This window comes from Myotis nattereri (assembly GCF_964212035.1).
Source record: "Myotis nattereri genome assembly, chromosome: 1".
Lineage (NCBI taxonomy): Eukaryota > Metazoa > Chordata > Mammalia > Chiroptera > Vespertilionidae > Myotis > Myotis nattereri.
Genome location: NC_138075.1, coordinates 40,429,983 through 40,450,665, shown reverse-complemented (window position 1 = coordinate 40,450,665; position 20,683 = coordinate 40,429,983). Strand labels below are relative to the sequence as shown.

The window sequence follows — 20,683 nt, the reverse complement described above, 5'->3', positions numbered from 1 at the left end:
GATCCCCAGTAGGGGGCATGCAGGAGGCAGCTGTTCAATGATGTTTCGCTCTCATCCATGTTTCTATGTCTCTATCCCTCCCCCTTCCTTTCTCTAAAAAAATCAACCCTATCTAATAAAAGAGTAATATGCAAATTAACCATCACTCCGCAACAAAGATGGCAGCACCCATAGCGGCTGGGGGGGGGGGGGGGAGATGCTGACGGCATTGCCCCGGCAACGCGAGCCCAGTGTCTGCTCCTTGGCCACACGGAAGGAGGTGAGGGGCCTCTGGTCAGGGGCCTGGGCGTGGAATGCTGGGCTCGCATCACCCCCAGTGTCTGTGTCCCGGCCTCGCGAAGGGAGGGGAGGGGCCTCTGGCCAGAGGCCAGGACGAGGGACACTGGCGTTGTTGCAGGCCGGGCTGAACGATCCCCCACCCCCGTGCACTGGGCCTCTAGTTAAAATACTTTTTTTTTTTAAATAAATGGCTACTTCTTGAAAAGGAGTAACAGAATAAGTTGAAGTATAATTTTCACCTTCAGTTTAATAAACTTTCTGCACTATTTAAATTTTTCATAAGGCTGTATTAAAGTATAACTTTTGAAATTAAAAAGATATAAGGTCCATTTATATCACTGACTGAAAAAATGAAAATTACAAATGTATGTATAACACAGTCTCACTTTACTAAGAACAAAAATGAATACATAATTCTATATTTAAATTTTTACTATGCACATGCATTACTTTTATAATTATAGTATTTTCAAATAATGTTTTCATGCTTAAAATGGCAAGTTCCAGTTAAAAAAAAAAGGCATCCTGCATAAGTGATTTTCCTGACAGTGCAAAGCAAGTGAATACTGATTACTTCCTGTATGTATTATTTTAGGACCCAGAGTTTTCCTGCCTTTAAGATTTTTTTTTAAAGTTCTGATGCAATCATTTTGTATTTCTATTTACATAATACATCCTGAAATTAGTAATTTGTACATCAGTACTATACTGTAAAATTAATTTATTTTGGAAAAATTGTTTTCCCCAGACCTGGGATCAGGCTAGTTCAATGGGTCCCCTCCAATAGGTAATTGGAAATTAGATATTTACTTAAGTACAGCTAGGAAGTGGCAAAGCCACCCAAGAATGTGCTACCTGACCACAGCCATGTAAACAAGGTATTTCATAGAATTTTATCATAATTCTATGTAACAATTCTACTGTAGTCTGAGAATCATTAATTCACACTCAATGTCCTTTACCTCCTAAAGCATTACCTGTTAAAAATTAGCTCTGTTGAGTTATAATTCACACATTAATATTTTACCAAATGTTCCTATTAGAATTCACAAAATATTTGCTTTAAATATAACTGGATAGATGAATGTCACAGAATGGTTAGAAACACAAGTGTTGGAGCCAGACAGACTTAGATTTGAATTCTAGCTCTGCCCCTTTATTAGTTTTGTGACCTTGGACAAACTACAAACCCTTGTAGAGTATTCTTTCCTGGTAAGTAACACAGGTGTAACACACCAAAACTGCAGGGGTTTTGTGAGGCCCAAATGAAAAATAACGTATGTATTAAATAATCGTTATCATTTACTGAATACATAGTTTTGTTGACTATGAGCACACTGTGAGATGCTCACAATTCAAGATGCATGTGGGAACCAAGGGGAACTTTCTCCTCAGAAAATGAAGATCATATCTAATCCTGACCACACCTGCAGCAGAGGAGCATTTGTGAAGCACTGAGCATAGTGTCTGATGTGCTGAAGATGTGTATTGAGATATATGGACCTGGTGCTACTTATTGACACAACATGCAACTGATTGTATTTTTCAATATTTGTTCCAATAATTGATTCAAATCCTAACAAATCATAAAAAGCAGGCAAACTAGGTAGTTAATATTTTAAAAATCAACTGCACATCACTTTTATACGTGTGTATGGCACCCAGTGGATTTTTTCTCTATCGATCATCAGTCCTCTACATATCACTATCTTTGTGTACTTTCGCAATATTCCATATTGTTGGAGCACTTCAACTGTCTTTAATTAAACTGCTTGGAAGTAGATAACTAAAACATTTTTTTTAATTCCTTCACTCAAAACACAGTTGCTTCACAAGATAGCACATAGTCTATGATTCATTCATGAGATTCAACAGGAAATGCTAATCTATGCTTAAGAGCCAGAAAGTGGTTATTTTGTGAGATTGCGACTGGGAAAAGGCATGTGGGAGGCCTGGGTTGCTAGTATCATGCTATATGCTGTATCATGTCCTGGGTGATTACAAGGTCTATACATCTGCAAATATTCATCAGTAATTTAAAATTTATGCATTTTACTGTATGTAACATCTCAATAAAAACAAAACTGACAGCTACTTGGTCCAAAGATTTATGGCTTTCCCTCATCTAAATTCATCATCCTCTGTTTCAAATTGTACTGTACAAAATCTCTAATTTGCAATTCTAGGACCAATCCTGCCTGATTTCAACCACCCCAAAATCACCCCATAAATACATGGTGGGGCAAAAGTAGGTTTATAGTTGTGAGTATATGGAACAGTTTATTCTTGCATTATTACTTATTATCGTAGGGTTTGCCATATGAACTGTAAACCTACTTTTGCCCACCCTATATACTTTTCTATGTAGTTCTTCTATGTTGTTAGATGCGTTTCCATTTAAATATCAAATGACTGAAAGCAGGGATTGTGTCTACTGTCAGGTGCCTTCATCAATATAAATCATGTCTAAATCGAATTTTAAAATTAATCTTATCCTAATGATGAGCATATCCTTTTACCTCCTCGGTCTGTAGCTTCTACCACTACCTGAAACCTTTCCCCTCATTCCCTCCGACACGTTTACTGACTAGAAGTGAATTTGGTATTCCTTTAAAACAATGATTTCATTTTGTAACATGTTCAGAAACCAATGACTACAATGCACCATTCTAAACTCCTCAGCCTGACATTAACTACCTGCCAGTGTGATCCTGAAGCTCCTTGAAGGTTTCTCCCCCGGGAACTGGCTCAACTGGTTTTTGTTCATGTTTTGTCCTTTTCTTCAGCCAGCATGTTCTTTGTTAATATCATTCTTTCTGCTTGGATTGCCTTTTCTTCCCATCAAATCCTAACCATCGGAACTAACAGCTCAATTCACAAACTTCCCCAACAAAAGCTGAATGCAGTACACCCTATTTAGAATAATTTTGTCTTCTAAATCCTTACCTCCTAAAACATAGTAACTGTTTTTCAACTAGCCTATAACTTAAGAGTAAGGATTATCTAACTGTTAATCAGATGCAATCCTTACATGAGTAGTGACATAAAAGTAACCAGGTATGTGACCTTGGATATCCCTAACCTTAGTGTGCCACCGTTTCTTTATCGTTTAAATATGAGTAATAATATAACCCACTGCAAAGGACTGTATTGAGAACTGAATTTCCACAAGCAAAGTGTGTGAAATAGTTCTGGGCACACAGTAAGCACGATATAAAGAGTTTGCTTTTGTTATCATCATCATCATCATCATTCCAAAATTTAAAAAACCAAGAATGAACTAAATTAGAAGAATGCCTAACTCAAGTTGGGGAGGTAATGGAAGGAAATTTGAAAAAGCTTCTTAAAGGAGCAAACCATCAGGGGGAAAAGCCATGGAAGCAAAGGGACTGGCATACGCAAAGCACAGAGGAGAATTAAGTAACCAGACAAAAGTTAAAATGTCGCCAAAACCGGTTTGGCTCAGTGGATGGAGCGTCGGCCTGCGGACTGAAGGGTCCCAAGTTCGATTCCAGTCAGGGGCATGTGCCTGGGTTGCGGGCACATCCCCGGTGGGGGATGTGCACGAGGCGGCTGATCGATGTTTCTCTCTCATCGATGTTTCTGACTCTCTATCTCTCTCCCTTCCTCTCTGTAAAAAATCAATAAAAATATTAAAAAAAAAAAAGTTAAAATGTCTTAACGAAACAGTAGCGGTTTTCACGGAATACAGAAAAAAGAAGCTAAAAACTGGAGTATCCAAGCGCTCTCCCTCCCAGGAGCACACCCTCACCTCTCCCATCCTCCTCCCTCTTCCCCCAGGCGGTGACCATCACCTTCCTCACTCCCAAGCTCCAAGGGCCCTTCCTTTACCTCTCTAACTTGTTTCCTAAGTCCATTTCTCCTAGGAATTACTTCTTTTACCTCTGTATTTTTCAAATGAATGTTCTCTTATAATTTGGAAAACAAAAACAAAAACCATCCAATTTCTGAAAAGTAGAGAACTGAGCCCAGTAACGATACTGTCTCTTTCTGGCTCTTCCTGAGCAGAGAACCAGCCTTCTCTTTACTGATGCGACTATTAATAATGGCAAGATACTCTGCACGTGACACACTCTGGTGGTAATTTTGCTGGAAGGAAAAGATGCGGAAGGTGAGCTGTTGTTTTTTCTGACCCCTCTCCTGACCTATGTAATCCACGTATTCACTATTAAAAAGACACACAGGCATTCATTCCGTCCATGGTTCTCACACTGAACCCTTGCTAAGTAAGAGAGACTCACCTGATCCAGGAGTAATAAGAGGTCCCTCTAATTCAAGTGCCTCATCTTCAGACTGGTCATCTAGCTTTTTCTTTTTTTTCTTGGTTGGATCTCTGGGCTTTTTCAAGAGAGAAAGCTCTTCAGGATGTCTGATATCTGTTAAGAGAAGATTATTTTACTAGAATAAGAGGAAATTTGAACACTTTACATTTGGTAAATCCATTTCAAAATAAGAACTGGCAATTTCCTTGTGTGTATGTGTGCTTGTTTTGCCACGTATCAATGCCATGCAAAAGACTGAAATATGACATTTTATTTAAATATTTTTCTTTATTGATTTTAGAGAGAGAGGAAAGGAGAAGAACAGAGAGAGAAACATCGATTTGTTGTTCCACCCATCCATGCACTCATTGGTTGATTCCTGCATGCACCTCAACTAGGGATCGAACCCACAATCCTGGGATATCAGGATGATGCTCCAACCAACTGAGCTACCCCGGCCAAGGCTGAAATATGACATTTAAAAAATAACCTACTAAAGCATTCTTAATTCACATCTACCTAATGCATGTAGTAACCTCAAAGTGGCAAGATAATGATCTATGGCACAAGAAAATATAAGAATTCTTACTTATATATTTATTTTTATCTAAAACCATAAGAAATAAGCTTTATATTATACGGCAGCCCTCATTCATTCTGCATGTAAAGTAAATGTAATGAAAATACTTTCATATCATTATCAAATCTCAAATTTTTAATTGAGTCAAACTTTTCTGCCTACAGATGGCTACAAGTTTCTGTGTTGATTCTATTAATTTATGTGGAAAATCTGATTAGAGGCAAAATAGTTAAATGAAAGTAATAAAAGGAATTAGAGACTATTCAAATAAGTATACATGACATAATATATTATATATATATTACCATGTCCATGAACTTCAAGAATTGTTAAGTCAATTCTCCCCAAAATGAGCTAAAGACTCAACAGAATCCTATTCAAAATTTCAACTTGCTTTTTTGTACAAGTTGACTGTAAAATGTATGTGGAAATAAGAACAATCCTAGAAGAGTCAAAGCAATTTTTAAAAAGAATGAAGTTGGAGAACTTAGACTACCTGATTTCAGGACATCATAAAGATACAGCAATCAAGACTGTGCAATTATTGGCTAAGTGATAGGACATATAGATGAACAGAAGACAGGGCCCAGAAACTGACCCATAAGGTGGTCAGTTATTTTGAACAAAGGTGCCATAGCGATTCAAGGGGAAAGGACAATCTTTTCAACAAACAGTGCTGAACAGGAGTCATGTATTTTTTTTTTTTAATTAGTCCTTACCTAACACAATATACAAAAATTAATTCTAAGTGGATCATAGATCTAAAAAAATATATAAGTAGACAAAGATTTCTTAGGACAGACACACACACATCACACAAAAAAACTGTCTTTAAAAAAAATCTATTTTTATTGTTTTCAAAGAGGAAGGGGGAGAGAGAGAGGGGGAGGGGGGAGAGAGAGAAAGAGAGAGAGAGAGAGAAAGAGAGAAACATCAATGATAAGAGAGAATCATTGATTTGCTGCCTCCTGCATGCCCCCAACTGAGGACTGAGCCTGCAACCCCAGTCATGTGCCCTTGGCCGGAATCAAACCTGGGACCCTTCAATCCATAGGCTGACGTTCTATCCACTGAGCCAAATAAGCTAGGGTCCCCCCCCTTTTTTTTAAACAAACAAAAACAACCAGGTAGCTCAGTTTGTTAGAGCATCATCCCAATATGCCCTAGTTTGTGAGTTCAATCCCCAGTCAGGGCATATACAAGAATCAACCAATGAATGTACAAATGAGTGAAGAGGCAATTCATGTTTCTCTCTCTCTTAAAAAAAAATTAAATGAAAAATTTTTAAGAAGCCAAAAACAAAAACCTGCTCTTTGAAAGATATTGAGGAAACAAAAAGGCAAGCTGTATACTGGGACAAAATATTCACAAAACATATGTGTATACCTGACAAAGGACTTGTATCTAAAATATAAAAACAACCCATACAACTCAGACCAATGGGGTAAAGATTTGGACAAGCACTTTGCCAAAGAATACACAAGAATGGCTAAGCAACACATGCAGAGATGCCCAACATTATTGGTCAGGAAAATACAAATTAAAACCATGAGATAGCATTATACACCCATCAGAGTAGCCAACATTATTATTATAAGACTGATAATACCCTGTGTGGGTGAGGATGTGGAGGAGGAACTCTCATACCCAGCTGGTGGGAATGTGAAATGAGAATTTTTTTTTAACAGTCTGGCAATTTCTTATAAAGTTAAACACATACAACTCAAACATTCACTACTAGTTCTTATCTCAAGAAAATGAACAGCACATTTGTAATCACTTTATTCATAAAAGCCCAAACTGGATTAACCTAAGTGGTTAAACAAAATGTTTTCTTTCATGTCAGTGGAATACTCATACAATGGAACAAAACTCATCAAGAAAAAGAGACAAACTACTGACACATACAATAATACGAATGTATTGCCGAACCATCACACTAACTGCTAGAAGCCAAGTAGAAAAGGGTATATGCTGTATGATTCCATTCATAAAATCCCAAAAACCTGACAACAAATCCATAGTGACAGAGCACATCAGTGGTTGTCTGGCTAAAGTCTGAGGGCTGTGTCCTGATTATGGTAGTTTCTCAGATATGTCAACACTCATCAAACTGTACACTTTAAATAGGTTCAACTTATTTTATACCAGAATAAAGTTAATTATAAAAATAAAGAATTTAAAGATAGGGAGAGCTAAGAAAAAAAATAGCCGGAGGGAGAAGCACTGGGTCTATAGAGTATAATGTCTGACAGCACTACATTATGTGTCAGGGTACGAATAGAGTAGAAACCAATACAAATCACTACAGGCTGTAATGTCACAGGTGGCTAGGTTACTAGATCCAAGTTTTACATGTGGCAGTTTGTTGTACCTTCGGAGGCCCGCAATATCCACCAGATTCAACCCAGTATTATAAATTCAGGAAGCTTTTTGTTTGTAGGGAACCTGAAACTTAGATGGACACACTGCTGCAGGGCTGATGAGGCACAATTTGAGTTAGAAGCACCAAACCAAACTACCTGGATTCAAATCTCAGCTCCACTATTTGTCAGCTGCGTGACTTTGGCAAGCTACTCAGCTGTCAGTGTCTCAGTTTCCTCATCTGTAAAATGAGAATAATCGCACCCCTCAGGCAGTTGCTGTGAAAATTAAATGAATCATTCGGGTAACAGTCCTTGAACAGGGCAGGCATATAACAAGTATTTTGTAAGTTTTAGGTGTTAATGCTTTTCTCTAACTTTAAAAATTATACAATCATTTAGAAATTACAAAAGGTATAAATAATCAAGTCCTTTAAAACATGTTCTTTAAAAATGGAACATGACTATGTAAATTAGTGATCATTTTAATAGATGCAAAAAATTCTGTGTAGATCATAATTTAACCATTCTTCTAATACTCAGTCCATTATAAATAATGGTTATATAAACATCTGTCTATGTACATATTTTCCCACATTTTCTTCTTTTAGGAATTCATTGAAGTAGAATTACTGGATCAAAAGTTATAATAATTTTAAGGCAAAAGTGTGCAAAAGATGGGCATGTGTTATTTTTAAAAGCTTGCTTATTTGAAAAACTATGTTTATCTCCTTGTTTTAATTTACATTTCTTTAATTAGTAATGATGTTACACATTTCCTAAAGGTTTTTAGCCATTTCCTCCCTTTGCTCAATTTTCTACTAGATTTCTATAAATCAAAGTTAACTTGCTGTAAAAATTAACATATGGGCAAACACAACTTTGGACTTTTAAAAAATATATATCCACCTTATCACAAGTTTAAAAAAGAAGTCCAAATAAATATATTAACTATGTAGGTTTTTTGTTTCTCTGTTGGTTGTCTGAATTCTACCATTAGGAAAACTCTAATACACATTAGGTTTTTGTTCTGTTCTGTATGGTACAGGGTATTTTTCTGGGGAATTGTTTTCTGAAACATCAGAATAAAATTACCAGAAAAACCATCCTAAACAGAGAGGTTACCCAGACAGGAGGTGAACATAATTGCTTTTTTAAAAAAATATATTTTTTTATTGATTTCAGAGAGGAAGGGAGAGGAAGAGAGATAGAAACATCAATGATGAGAGTGAATCATTGATTGGCTGCCTCCTGCACGCCCCCTACTGGGGATCAAGCCCGCAATGCGGGCATGTGCCCTTGACTGGAATTGAACCCTGGAACCCTTCAGTCCGCAGGCCGATGCTCTCCCCACTGAGCCAAACTGGGCTAACTGCTTTTTAATTATTAATAAATTTGGGTAAGTACATCCTAAGTATTAAACAGCAGAAATCATGTTAAAAATAAATGTTCCTTAAATTCTACCACTTTCTCAAAAGCTTCTAAGTGTATTTCTTTTTTTTTAAGTTTAAAAATAGGGCAGCATTTCTTTATCTAACATTACACAATAAAAAAAGCAAGGATTTTCTTAAATCTTATATATTCAAAGTATAAAGAAGTTAACCCATTTATCCTGAAATGTAATTTTGGGGGTTTGATGCATTAGCACTAATAGTTATGATTATGTAGATTCAGAAACTCATAAAATATTTCAGGTATACCTTTTAAGCCATATTTTCTAATTAGTAAAATCAAATCATCATTTCCTGGACTACTTCAAAAAGAAACAAGATTTAACGTTCTCGCCGAAACCGGTTTGGCTCAGTGGCTAGAGCGTCGGCCTGCAGACTGAAGGGTCCCAGGTTCGATTCCGGTCAAGGGCATGTACCTGGGTTGCGGGCACTTCCCCAGTGGGGGATGTGCAGGAGGCAGCTGATCGATGTTTCGCTCTCATCGATGTTTCTAACTCTCTATCTCTCTCCCTTCCTCTCTGTAAAAAATCAATAAAATATATTTAAAAAAAAAAAAAGAAACAAGATTTAACATTCTAAGAGACCTAATGGTTTATGAGTTGCACTCTAGTGTGCCCACACTAAACAATTCTCAGTGTACCCACAGTTTTAAATGCCACCACTGCCCATGTTGGGAGAATCCCCTGCAGAGGGGTGACAAACTAAACCCCACTCCTAATCCAGTTGTAGTGCCCCCTCGTGAAGATGTATGAATGAACTGTCAATGACTGACAGACATTTGAGAAAGGCCTCTGTGGCAAGAATTCTAGAGATAAGCCCTTAAAATTCCAGTCCCTGGGTATCCAATTACACACTGATTGAGGAACTGCTGGGAAGAGACGTTGCAAATGAAATTAAAGTTATTAATCAACTGATTTCAGGGAGAATATCTTAGCTTGTCTAGGTAGGTCTAATGAAATCACATGAGGCCTTCCAAACAGAAAAGGAAGCAGAGAGAAGCAGAGGAGAGACAAGACAGAAGGAAAGGTCAGATTCCACGCATAAGAACTGGACTTGCTGTTGCTGGCTTTGAAGATGGACGAAGGCGGCCACAAGCCCACGAACTCAGGAGGCCTCTAGGAGCGAGAATGACCTCTGGCAGACAAACGAGGGGAACTTCAGTCCTACAACCACATGGAGCCAAATTCTTCCATATAGAATTCTTTCTTAGAACCTTCAGAAACGAACATAGTCCCACTGACATCTTATAAAACTCTAAGTGTAGGATTCGGCTCAGTCTTGCTGTGCCAGAACTTTTAACCTACAGAAACGGTGAGATAATACATTTGTGTTTTTAGGCTGCTAAGTTTATGGAAAATCACAGAGATTCTAACATAAAAGATACCAAGTGAAAAGAAAAACAACTTGAGCAAAAGAATAAAACAAAAAACGCTTAATTACAATTCTCAGAAAGACAAGACAATGACATCTATGAGAGACATATAGGATGTTATAAAGAACAGCTGGAGCTTTAAACTGAGACCTTGGATATTAACGAGGGGAGGGAGGGTTCTTTCCTGTTGTATTTACTTATTTACTATTTTGTTGAGGCTTAATTTATATAAAGTCAACAAATCTGAAATGTACTCATGGGTACCTGGTAACAAACATCTAGATAAAAATATACACCACTGAAAATTAAAATTTGATATTCACTATAAAAAACCCCCAAAATAAGAGATATAAAGTCATGTAAGAGGATCAGTCTAAGAACCAAGTCTAAGTACTGGTAACAGAAAGAACAGAGGAAACAAAGGAGGAATTAGGGTACATTACTATGAAATTTCAAAATTGCAGGAAAAAGAAAAGACCCTGTAAGTTTCCAAGGAGAAAAAGCAGCCTACAAAGAAAGGATAAAAATAAAATTTAAGAACGCTACCAGGACTATCAATAGCAACACCGGATGCTAAAATACAACTGAAAATGACTTCCCAAATCTGAGGAAAAATAATTTTCAACCCAACAATTCTATCCAAGAGCAAAATAAAGACATTTTCAAGTATATCACCTCAAAAATTCACCTCTTCCTTAGTGCGCTGATGGAGGATATAGTCCACCACAAAGAAACCAAGATAAGACATTTTCTTGGACAAAGGTGAAGGGAAGTCCTGGGGCTATGACTGTGCACCTTAGCCTAGAAAACACCCTCCCAGCTTATTGGAGCAGAATGACAGAGGCCTTCAGAATAACTCTAGGGAAAAAGGCGGGGTGGGGGTTTATTATCAGATAATGTATTTGATCATGAAAATTCTAGAGAATGTGCAGTGTGAAGAATCAACTCCACCTGTGAAGAATGTGAAGAATCAACAAGATACTGGTTGACAACTAAGCAAATGATAAACAAAAACGGCATAAGATAGGAAAAGGGAAAGTATTTGGAGCTCAGTTTTAAACATGTTCAGTTTGAAATTTCTGTAAAAGAAATGGTTTTGTTATTATAAATAATGCTTCACTGAGCAAATGATGGCTTTCAAAAAGGTATATGGCTAGAACCCAGTGTGGCTCAATGGTTGAACTTTAACCCATGTACCAAGAGGCCACCAGTTCAATTCCCAGTCAGGGCACATGCTGGATTGCAGGCTTGACCCCAGTAGGGGACATGCAGGAGGCAGCCAATCAATGTTTCTTTCTCCCTTTCTCTCTCTCTAAAATCAAAAACATATTTTATATATATATGTTAAAAAAAAAGGTTTATGGCTAGAAAAATATCAAAGATGTAAGTTTCAGATGCACAACTTTATATAATATCTGTATACTCCATTGTGTATTCACCACCCAAAGTCTCGTCACCATATATTTGACCACCTTTACCCTCTTTATCCTCCCCGACCCCCTTCGCCTCTAGTAACCACCATTCTGTTGTATCTGTGAGTTTACACAGGTAGGTTTTTATGTGTTCAAAAATTTAGAATCAATTGAGTAAATACTTAAGAACACAACTGCTAAATCATATGGTAAGACTACGTTTAGCTTTGTAAGAAACTGCCAACTATCACATAATTTTTCAAAAAACGGTTCTAGAACAACTGGATATCCACGTGCAGAAAAATGAACCTAGATTCAGACCTTTCATCTTCACAAAAATTGACTCAAAATGTATCATAGGCCTAAATGTAAAATGCAAACGATAATACTCCTGGAAGATAACCTGAGAAAAAATCTAGATCAGCGGTCACCAATCGGTGGTCCATGGACCACTGACAGTCCGTGAGGTCCGAAAGGCTGGCGACAGCTGATCTAGATGACCCTGGGGTTGGTGATGACTTTTTAGATACAACAAAAGCATAATTTTAAAAAAGAGTAACTGATAAGCTGGAGTTCATTAAAATTAATTTCTGCTCTCTGAAAGAAACTGTCAAAGGTTATGGAAAGACAAGCCACAGACTGGGAGAAGATATTTGCATAAGACTTATCTGATAAAGGACTGTTATCCAAAATATATAAAGAACTTTTAAAATGCAACAATTAGATAATAAACAACCCGATTAAAAAATAGGCCAAAGTCCTTAACAGACACCTCACTAAAGAAGATATAGATGGCAAAGGAGTCCATTAAAAGATGCTCCACATCATGTCATCAGGAAAATGCAAATTAAAACAACAATGAGAGACCATCCCACATCTATTAGAATGGCCACAAATCAGGCCACTGACAACACCAAAAGCTGGTGACATTTAGAGCAACAGAAACGCGCATTCATTGCTGATGTAAATGCAAAGGGTACAGCTACTCTGGAAGACAGTTTGGCAAAACACATTCTTACCATCTGATCCAACAATCACATTCCTTAGTATTGACCCAAAGGAGTTGAAAATATTATGTCCACACAAAATCCTACACATGGAAAGTTTATAGCAGCTGTATTTACAATTGTATAACTTTTAAACAACCGAGATGTCCTTCTATAGGAGAATGTATAAACTTTGGTACATCCAAACAATAGAATATATATATGTTAAAGTTAGTCATTTCTTTATATATATATTTAGATTTTTAGAGAGAGAGAGGAAGGGAGAAGGAGAGAGAAATATTTGATCAGTGGGCTCCTGCACTCTCCCCCTGGGATAGAGCCCAAAATCCAGGCACGTGCCCTGACCCGGTATCAAAACTCTTGGTACAGGGGACGTTGCTCAACCAACTAAGCCACACTGGTCAGGGCTGGAATATTTTTTAGTGCTAAAAAGAAATGAGCTATCAAGCCATGAAAAGACATGATAAAACTTAAATGCATATTACTAAGTGAAAGAAACCAATTTGGAAAAGCTACATACTCTATGATTCCAACTTTAAGACATTTTGGAAAAGGCGAAACTATGGAGAAGTGAAGAAATTAGTGGTTGTTAAGGGCTGGGGAAGGAAGGGAAGAATAGAACACAAGATTTTGAGGGCAGTGCAACTACTCTGTATGATACAGTAATGATGGATACATGTCATTATACATTTGTCCAAACCCACAGACTGTACAACCCCAAGGAAATCTAATGTAAGCCATGATTCTGGATAATAATGATGTGTTAATGTAGGCTTCTCTGTTGCAACAAATGTACCACTCTGGTGGAGAATGCTGACAGGGGAATAGGGGGTAAATGGAAACTCTGTACTTTCTCCTCAATTTTGCTGTGAACCTAACTAAAGCTACTCTAAAAATCAAGTTTGTATCATTTGTCTATTTTTAAAAAATTAATAAACAGGTAATTTAAAATAGAAGAAACTTAGATTAGATGGCCAATAAAGATACAAAAACATACTTAACTTTATAAACTAAAATGAAATTGTGTATTTTTTTCACTCAGAGAAGCAAATACTAAAAACTGACAACATTCAAATGTTAGTGATGATTTGGAACAAGGGGTTTTCATACATTGTGGGTTGGAATGTAAACAGATAGAACCTCTTGGGAGAGCAATTTGACAGTCTTCTGAAATGAATTATGTGTACATTTAAAACAATTCTAGTTTTTACTTGAACATGCAAGAGAAATTCCTGCACACATGTTCAAAACAGTGTAAGAAAATACCCACACAGCAATGGAAGTAACTAACATATATTATTTTGGGGTATATATTTACACATAGATGTAAATACATGCCTGTGTGTGTGTGTGTGTGTGTGTGTGTGTGTGTGTGTGTTTATGTAGTTTTAAAAGTGCTGAGAGGATACACATTACATTTATGATAGTAGTTGCTTCTGAAGGGAAATTAAGAGAATGTAACTCAAAACTTTACCTATATTATTTTGACTTAAGAGTTTGGCAAAATGGTCCTAGCTGGTTTGGCTCAATGGATAGAGTGTTGGCCTGCAGACTGAAAGGTCCCAGGCTGGATTCTGGTCATGGGCACATGCCTGGGTTGTGGGCTTGGTCCCCAGTACGGGGCGTGTAGGAGGCAGCTGATCAATGGTTCTCTCTCATCATTGATGTTTCTATCTCTCTCTCCCTCTCCCTTCCTCTCTGAAATCAATTAAAATATATATGTGTATATATATATAAAGTTTGGCAAAATGATATAAACTATTAATTCTAGATAAGTAATTCTAGAAGTAGGTGTTACACAATGACCTGTACTTGTCTGTTATTTTAATTTTTCTTAAAAATTTCATTAACATAAAAACCATTATAATTTCAGAGTCATTAGATCAAAGTAGTAATGTCAACCTACCTGTATCTCCCCCTAAGCCAGCGATTTTCAACCTTTTTCATCTCACAGCACCCATAAACTAATTACTAAAACTTTGCAACACACCAAGAAAATATAGGTATAATTTTGATTAATTCACACCAGACAGCTATGGTTGTTTTTGCTGTTGTCATTTTTTTATTTGACAATCTAAGGGAAAAGAAGTCAGTGCCCCTGACTAAACAGTTAGGTATTGTACGTTTTAAAAATTCTTGTGGCCCACTGTTTGAAAATTGCTACTTTAATCTATAGCACAATAGTTATAAACTAGTGATAAAGATGACAGTTCACATTTTCACTGATGGCTGGATTCTTTTAGTCACATGACATAACTGGGTCAGCCAAAATTAATCCACATCTCATGTCAGAAAGCATAAATAGAATTACTACAAGAGTATTCAAATTGTAGGCTGGTTAAGGAAGACAACACTCATAGCCATTTCCTTCGGAGCTTTGTCAGGCCCTTAATGCGGGAAGTGACACAATCTGCCTGAATCGCTAAAATCAAATAGTGACTTACGTGAAGGAAACACTGCGAAAGCTACATCCCTCTGAAAATAATACCGGTTTCCTTCCCTGTCCTCTTCTCTTTCCCATAAAAATACGTCATCAGAATGTATTACATAATAAATACCTGATATACTTCTAGAAAGCAAAGAATCTACACAACATTTCTTTATCTTAAATATAAAAACTTTAAAGAATAAAGTAAAACTTTCATAAATATACATACATAGAGAGCTCACCCCAACCCTGCTCCTGGAGATAAGCTAAGTGTCCGTCATCAGTCATATCATACATGCATCACACAACTCACACTGTCATGGAAGAAGGTATCGAATACTTACTGAAAGTCTTACAGATGTCAGAAACAGCTTTGAAGACTCTATCAGAAAAATTCACTTTCACTTTCACATACTTCATGTTGGGAAGCTGCAGTCGGAGCAGTTTGTGCTGGGGAGTGAACTGGAGCTTAGCATCCGCCTGAATGCCATACTTATCCAAGGTCCAATGTGTCTTAAGAAGCCAAGTTCTCTTCTTTTCCCACCAGAGAGCATGGTCAGACCAATCTTTTTTTACATCTATAAAAAAAAAAGTACAAACAAAATACTTAAAAAATCACCAAGATTACCTTGAGAGAAATTTAAAAGCAGAAAACTAAATAATTGGGTATTTAATACAAACAATTAAATACTAAGTTCCTATTATGGGATAGGTACAAAAGAAATACTACCCGCTGAAAAACACAAGCTCTGCCCAGGAAAGCCAGTATACAGGTAGCTGAGGCAGAAGGCCCTGGGCCACTAATAATGCCTACGTGAGGTACGACAGGGGACTCCTGGGTGACGGAGTCAATACTCCCTCGTCATTCAGGGAACAGAGAGAACCCTGGGGCAGGAGTCTAAGGAATAAATAATCAAGTGGAGTTGGTGGGTTCTGAGCCCAGCCTTGAGGAATGGACAATATTCTGATGATGAAGTGGTGAGAAGGCTGAAGTAGTGAAGCTGCAGCAGTGTGCTGAGGTGGGTAAGGAGCGGTGAAAAGCAGGATAGGGAACCAGAGTGAGCCAACACCAGCAGCCTTGGGGAAGAAGAGCATGGGGAAAAAACCACCCACAAGTAACAGGACAATCGAAGAGAAAGAGAAAAAACAAACAAAAACCTGCATGGTGTCCCACATATATTCCAAGAAAAGTAATTTATAAAGTCATGCTAACTTTTCCCGCAGTGTATTTTGGTACAAGTGTAACAGAAAATGTTAATATTTGTTAAACTATTTAACAGCCCTATGCAATTAAATAAAACCAAATAAAGAATATAATTTACGTAAGATTTGGCTACCCCAGATAAGGCAGCTGTTAACAGTAAACCAGCAAAATACACATAAAATCTAAATGTAACTCCAAGTAGTTTTTTTTCTCTTTCTTAACTGATTTTTAGAGCGAGGGGAAGGGGGGGAGAGAAAGATGGATGAGAGCAAAACACGGATTGGCTGTGTCCTGCACATGTACCAAACAGGAATGAAACTTACGGCCTTGCAGTGCACCGGCTGATGCCCAAATCAACTGAGCCACACGTGGCCAGAGCCAGCTAGTTTTTAAAGGAGCAATAAAAGTGAAAACTTTTGGACATGTTAAACTATGAACCAAAAACAGGGAAAAGGATACTTAAAAAAAAAACACACACAACAACAGTCAAACAAAGCCTTCCAAGGGAAGGAAAAAAAACCAACCCTGGAAAATAACATACTTGCTTATAAAAAACGAAAACCTACACTTCCTGGGTTGAGGGTTGCTCTCAGGGCCATTAAATTCCCAGTACTTCCTGGCTGCCATGCAAGGGGCTGACCACCCACACTCAGGCAGAGCCAACTCGGAGACCTCAGGGCCTGTCCCCCACAGCAGTCAGTGAACTGTGGCGGGGGAGGAGCCTCAACAGCATTTGTACAAGCTTGAAAGAAATGCTTATTCAAACTGACAAAAATGTGCTGTTTTACAATGGTATCGGGACAGAAGGCAATTCTGTAAAGACATACTAAACTGTAGTCTCAAATGTGGGCCAGCAGCACGGTGCTGAAACGCAGAGACAGACACGGCATGATAAGGGGCTGGGTAGCTCTTTGGAACAAGTTACAAATAAATTTCAGAAAGAGGCCAGTTGCCACCAACACCAAAAGTTTAAAGTGTAAAGACAGCATCAACAATGTGGAGTGTTAAAAGGAATTTTAACAGTAGGTCAAGAATTGGACTTTTCAAGTCAAAACTCTGTAGGGATGGGTTTTGGATGGCCCGCCAGCTAAGAACATTATTTTAGACTCTGATATGATTTGAGGATGACTTGGGTTCCCAGATCCAATTCCCCGGAGGGGGAGAGAGGTATTCCTACACAAGCAAACGATTCACAGACACCAGAAGGGTTTTCAAGAATTCGACTCAATTCTGAGGCTATCCACCAGGAGACAGCATCAGGTTCCACAGGTTAAGAGTTCAATCCTACCAGACTTGCCCCACCACACATACTTCAGGCGCTGGATGCAAGCCCAGATTGTGTACTTCTGACTGACTGGCTGCAGAGGAGAGGTACCAGCAACCTCCTCCAACTCAAAATGCTAATTGCAAGTCCAGGTTGTCACCTGTTCTTCTGAACGACAGACTATAAACCAGAAGTTCCCATGACCCCGTCCCTTGGGTTTGATTAATTTCTTAGAATGGCTTACAGTACTCAGTGAAAACACATTACTTACTAGATCACTGGCTCACTGTGTAACTAAGGAATAGCTAGATGGAAAGACGCATAGGGCAAGAAATGTGGGAAGGGGTGCAGAGCTCCCATACCATCGCCAGGCTGCCACTCTCCCTGCAGCTCCACGTGTTCACCAAACCAGAAGCTTTCCCAACCCCATGCTTGTGGATTTTTATGGAGGCTTCATTATGTAGTCACAATTAAAATCGTTGCCCACTGGTGCCTGATTCAACCTCCAGGCCCTCTAACCTCCAGGAATCAAACTGATCTCCTGGCTGGCATGGCTCAATGGTTGAGCATCAACCTATGAACCGAAAGGTCACGGTTTGATTCCTGGTCGGGCACGTGCCAGCAATGCAGGCTCGAAACCCAGTGGGGGGCGTGCAGGAAGCAGCTGATCAATGATTCTCTCTGACCATGGATCTCTCCCTTCCTCTCTGAAACCAATAATATATATATAATATAATATATATATATATATACACACACACACACACACACATATATATGAATATATATGAAAGTTTCAACCCTTCATTTCCTAAGTTATATAATTATATAAATATCTAATCATTATGCTGTATACCTGAAACTAATATAATATTGTATGTCAACTATAATTGGGAAAAAGAAAGAAAAAAATTCCAATCCTCTGATTATATGGTTGGGTTTCCTGGCAACCAGTCCCCATCCTTAGGTGCTTTCCAAAAGTCAATTTATTAACAAAACAAAAGACACCTCCCAACACTTGGGAAATTCCAAGAGTCCCAGGAGCTGAGAGCCAGCAATTATGGAAGACCAAATGGATATGAGAAATATATTTTGGCCATCTAAATGATGAAATATATATTTCTTATGCATCACAATGTCGCAGGGGGTAAAAAAATAACATTGTTCATATAATTTTATATAAAATTCAAATGTCCATGTTCACAGTTTTATGGAACACGGGCACACTCATGTGTTTCACAGCATCTACAACCGCTCCACACTACAGCAGCAGGTCAGAGGAATTGTGACAGAGACCTCAGTACCCACAAAGCCCAAAATAGTCACTTTCTGGAGTTTTACAGAAAAACTCTGTGGGGCCCCTGATGTAATAAAATCTCGACTTTCCATCAATTAAGATTCAAGCTCTGACCTGAGAAACAGATACTTCCCCCGATGCCATCTTCCCTTTAAAGTCCAACCATCCTGGTGTTTTCACACCAAAGGAGCAGCTAGTAGCTGCATACAGCAAGAATAATGAGACAAGAACGGGCATACGATCCAAAGATGTACCAGACACCCTATGAGTAGTGTACCCACAGAGGGAAAGAGAGTCTCTCCCTGACTGGCAGCACTGGCAAGATCAGTCTTTTTTTACCCATAGAAAGTACTGGATAAATAACAATAAAGGAAAGAAAAATCACACAAAACAAAAGCAGAAACAAAAGACACCAGAAAAGATGGGAAGTGTCAATGGTCTACATGCCAAGATACAGAAACGGGGAAAATCAGGCATTTATAGTCCTGGAAGATGGAATAGTCAGACTGTGACAGATGTTCCAATAGTAGAATTTTCAGTAGCATTCTTTGAAGATTCAAAATGCCAGCAACCTACACAGCATTTATTATAGGGCGATCACCACTACAGAATAACAACAGTGTCTATAAAACACTCATTAACTCAACAGCTATCTACTGAACAGGTCCTGTGTCCGAGTGCCAGGGAGTGATGAGGACAAGCTCCATCATCTCTGAGGAAGCTGAGGGGCGAGGGTAGAGGAGGGAAGAACAGAGGAGATGGCGGCACAGCAAGGTCGGAGTCGTTTAGGTTTTATTACGAGGGCAAGAGAAGCCACTAGAGCAGTGGTTTTCAGCCTATTTTGCATACGCATTATCTGAGCAACTTTTCAAATATATGAATGCCTGGACTCAGCCCAAACTACTTTGGTTTTAAGGAAGGGAATGATTTACGTTTCATCATCACTGATAATTTTGAAGAACTGCCGGGGCAGGGGTGTGCATGAGTGGAAAAGAGACCATGTGAAACGTTAAGGTGGGAGTGGGAATGATGAAAGTTTGAATTACCGTGCTTGAGCAGTAAGGAAATAGAACTAGGAAGAGACAGCTTTTCCTGAGCATTGTGTTACAGCGGGGAGAATAATGATGGTGGAGGGGCAGGCAGGGGGTGGCAAGACCAAGCAGTATTTTTAATTTTCTTTTTAAGAAGGGAAAGCTAGATTACTTAAACAGACTGGGATGATCCTGTTAAGCTTAAACATATTGACAATTATTATTATTCTTTAATCTGACTAACCCTTAGCTGAGGGTCAGTGTGTCACAATGTCACCTCAAAACTTTTTAGAGACTTGACTGGGCTCTCTTAAATATGCAAGACAATGTTTTCACACCTTCTAGAAAGTTCTTTCTTTGGTGCTAGCTTTGTATTATATTACATATCTTATTTTGAAGCTAATAGTATCTCCACATCAAGTCCCACAAATGGCTCCACTCAGGATATCACAAGAATATATCTTTTCTACTCAGAGGTAGCAAAAACAAAGTTTAAACTGACCAAAATCCTGAGAAAAATGATATTCTACCAACTGAGAACCATTCACCTACGTGCACAACAAAAACACTTAACTGCACAAATTGTGTGTGTGTAAAGCAATATGTCAGTGCAATAGCCGTTGAAAGTACTTAAGTTATCTAGCATGTTACAGCACTACTTGTCACTACAGTGGCAAGTTAAACCATAACACACTATGCAACTGCAACCTGT

At 38.2% G+C, this 20,683-nt stretch overlaps 1 protein-coding gene across 2 annotated transcripts in view; it reads right to left on the bottom strand.

The window, feature by feature from the left end:
* The window catches only part of FERMT2 (FERM domain containing kindlin 2), a 68,546-nt gene that overhangs the window by 26,073 nt on the left and 21,790 nt on the right, over positions 1-20,683 (bottom strand). For both annotated transcript variants that reach the window (XM_081083959.1, XM_081083960.1), the window contains 2 exons: positions 15,520-15,753; positions 4,542-4,676 (listed from right to left, as the gene is read on the bottom strand). In XM_081083959.1, coding sequence (XP_080940085.1) covers positions 4,542-4,676; positions 15,520-15,753 — 369 coding nt within the window. The remainder of the gene's footprint in view (positions 1-4,541; positions 4,677-15,519; positions 15,754-20,683) is intronic.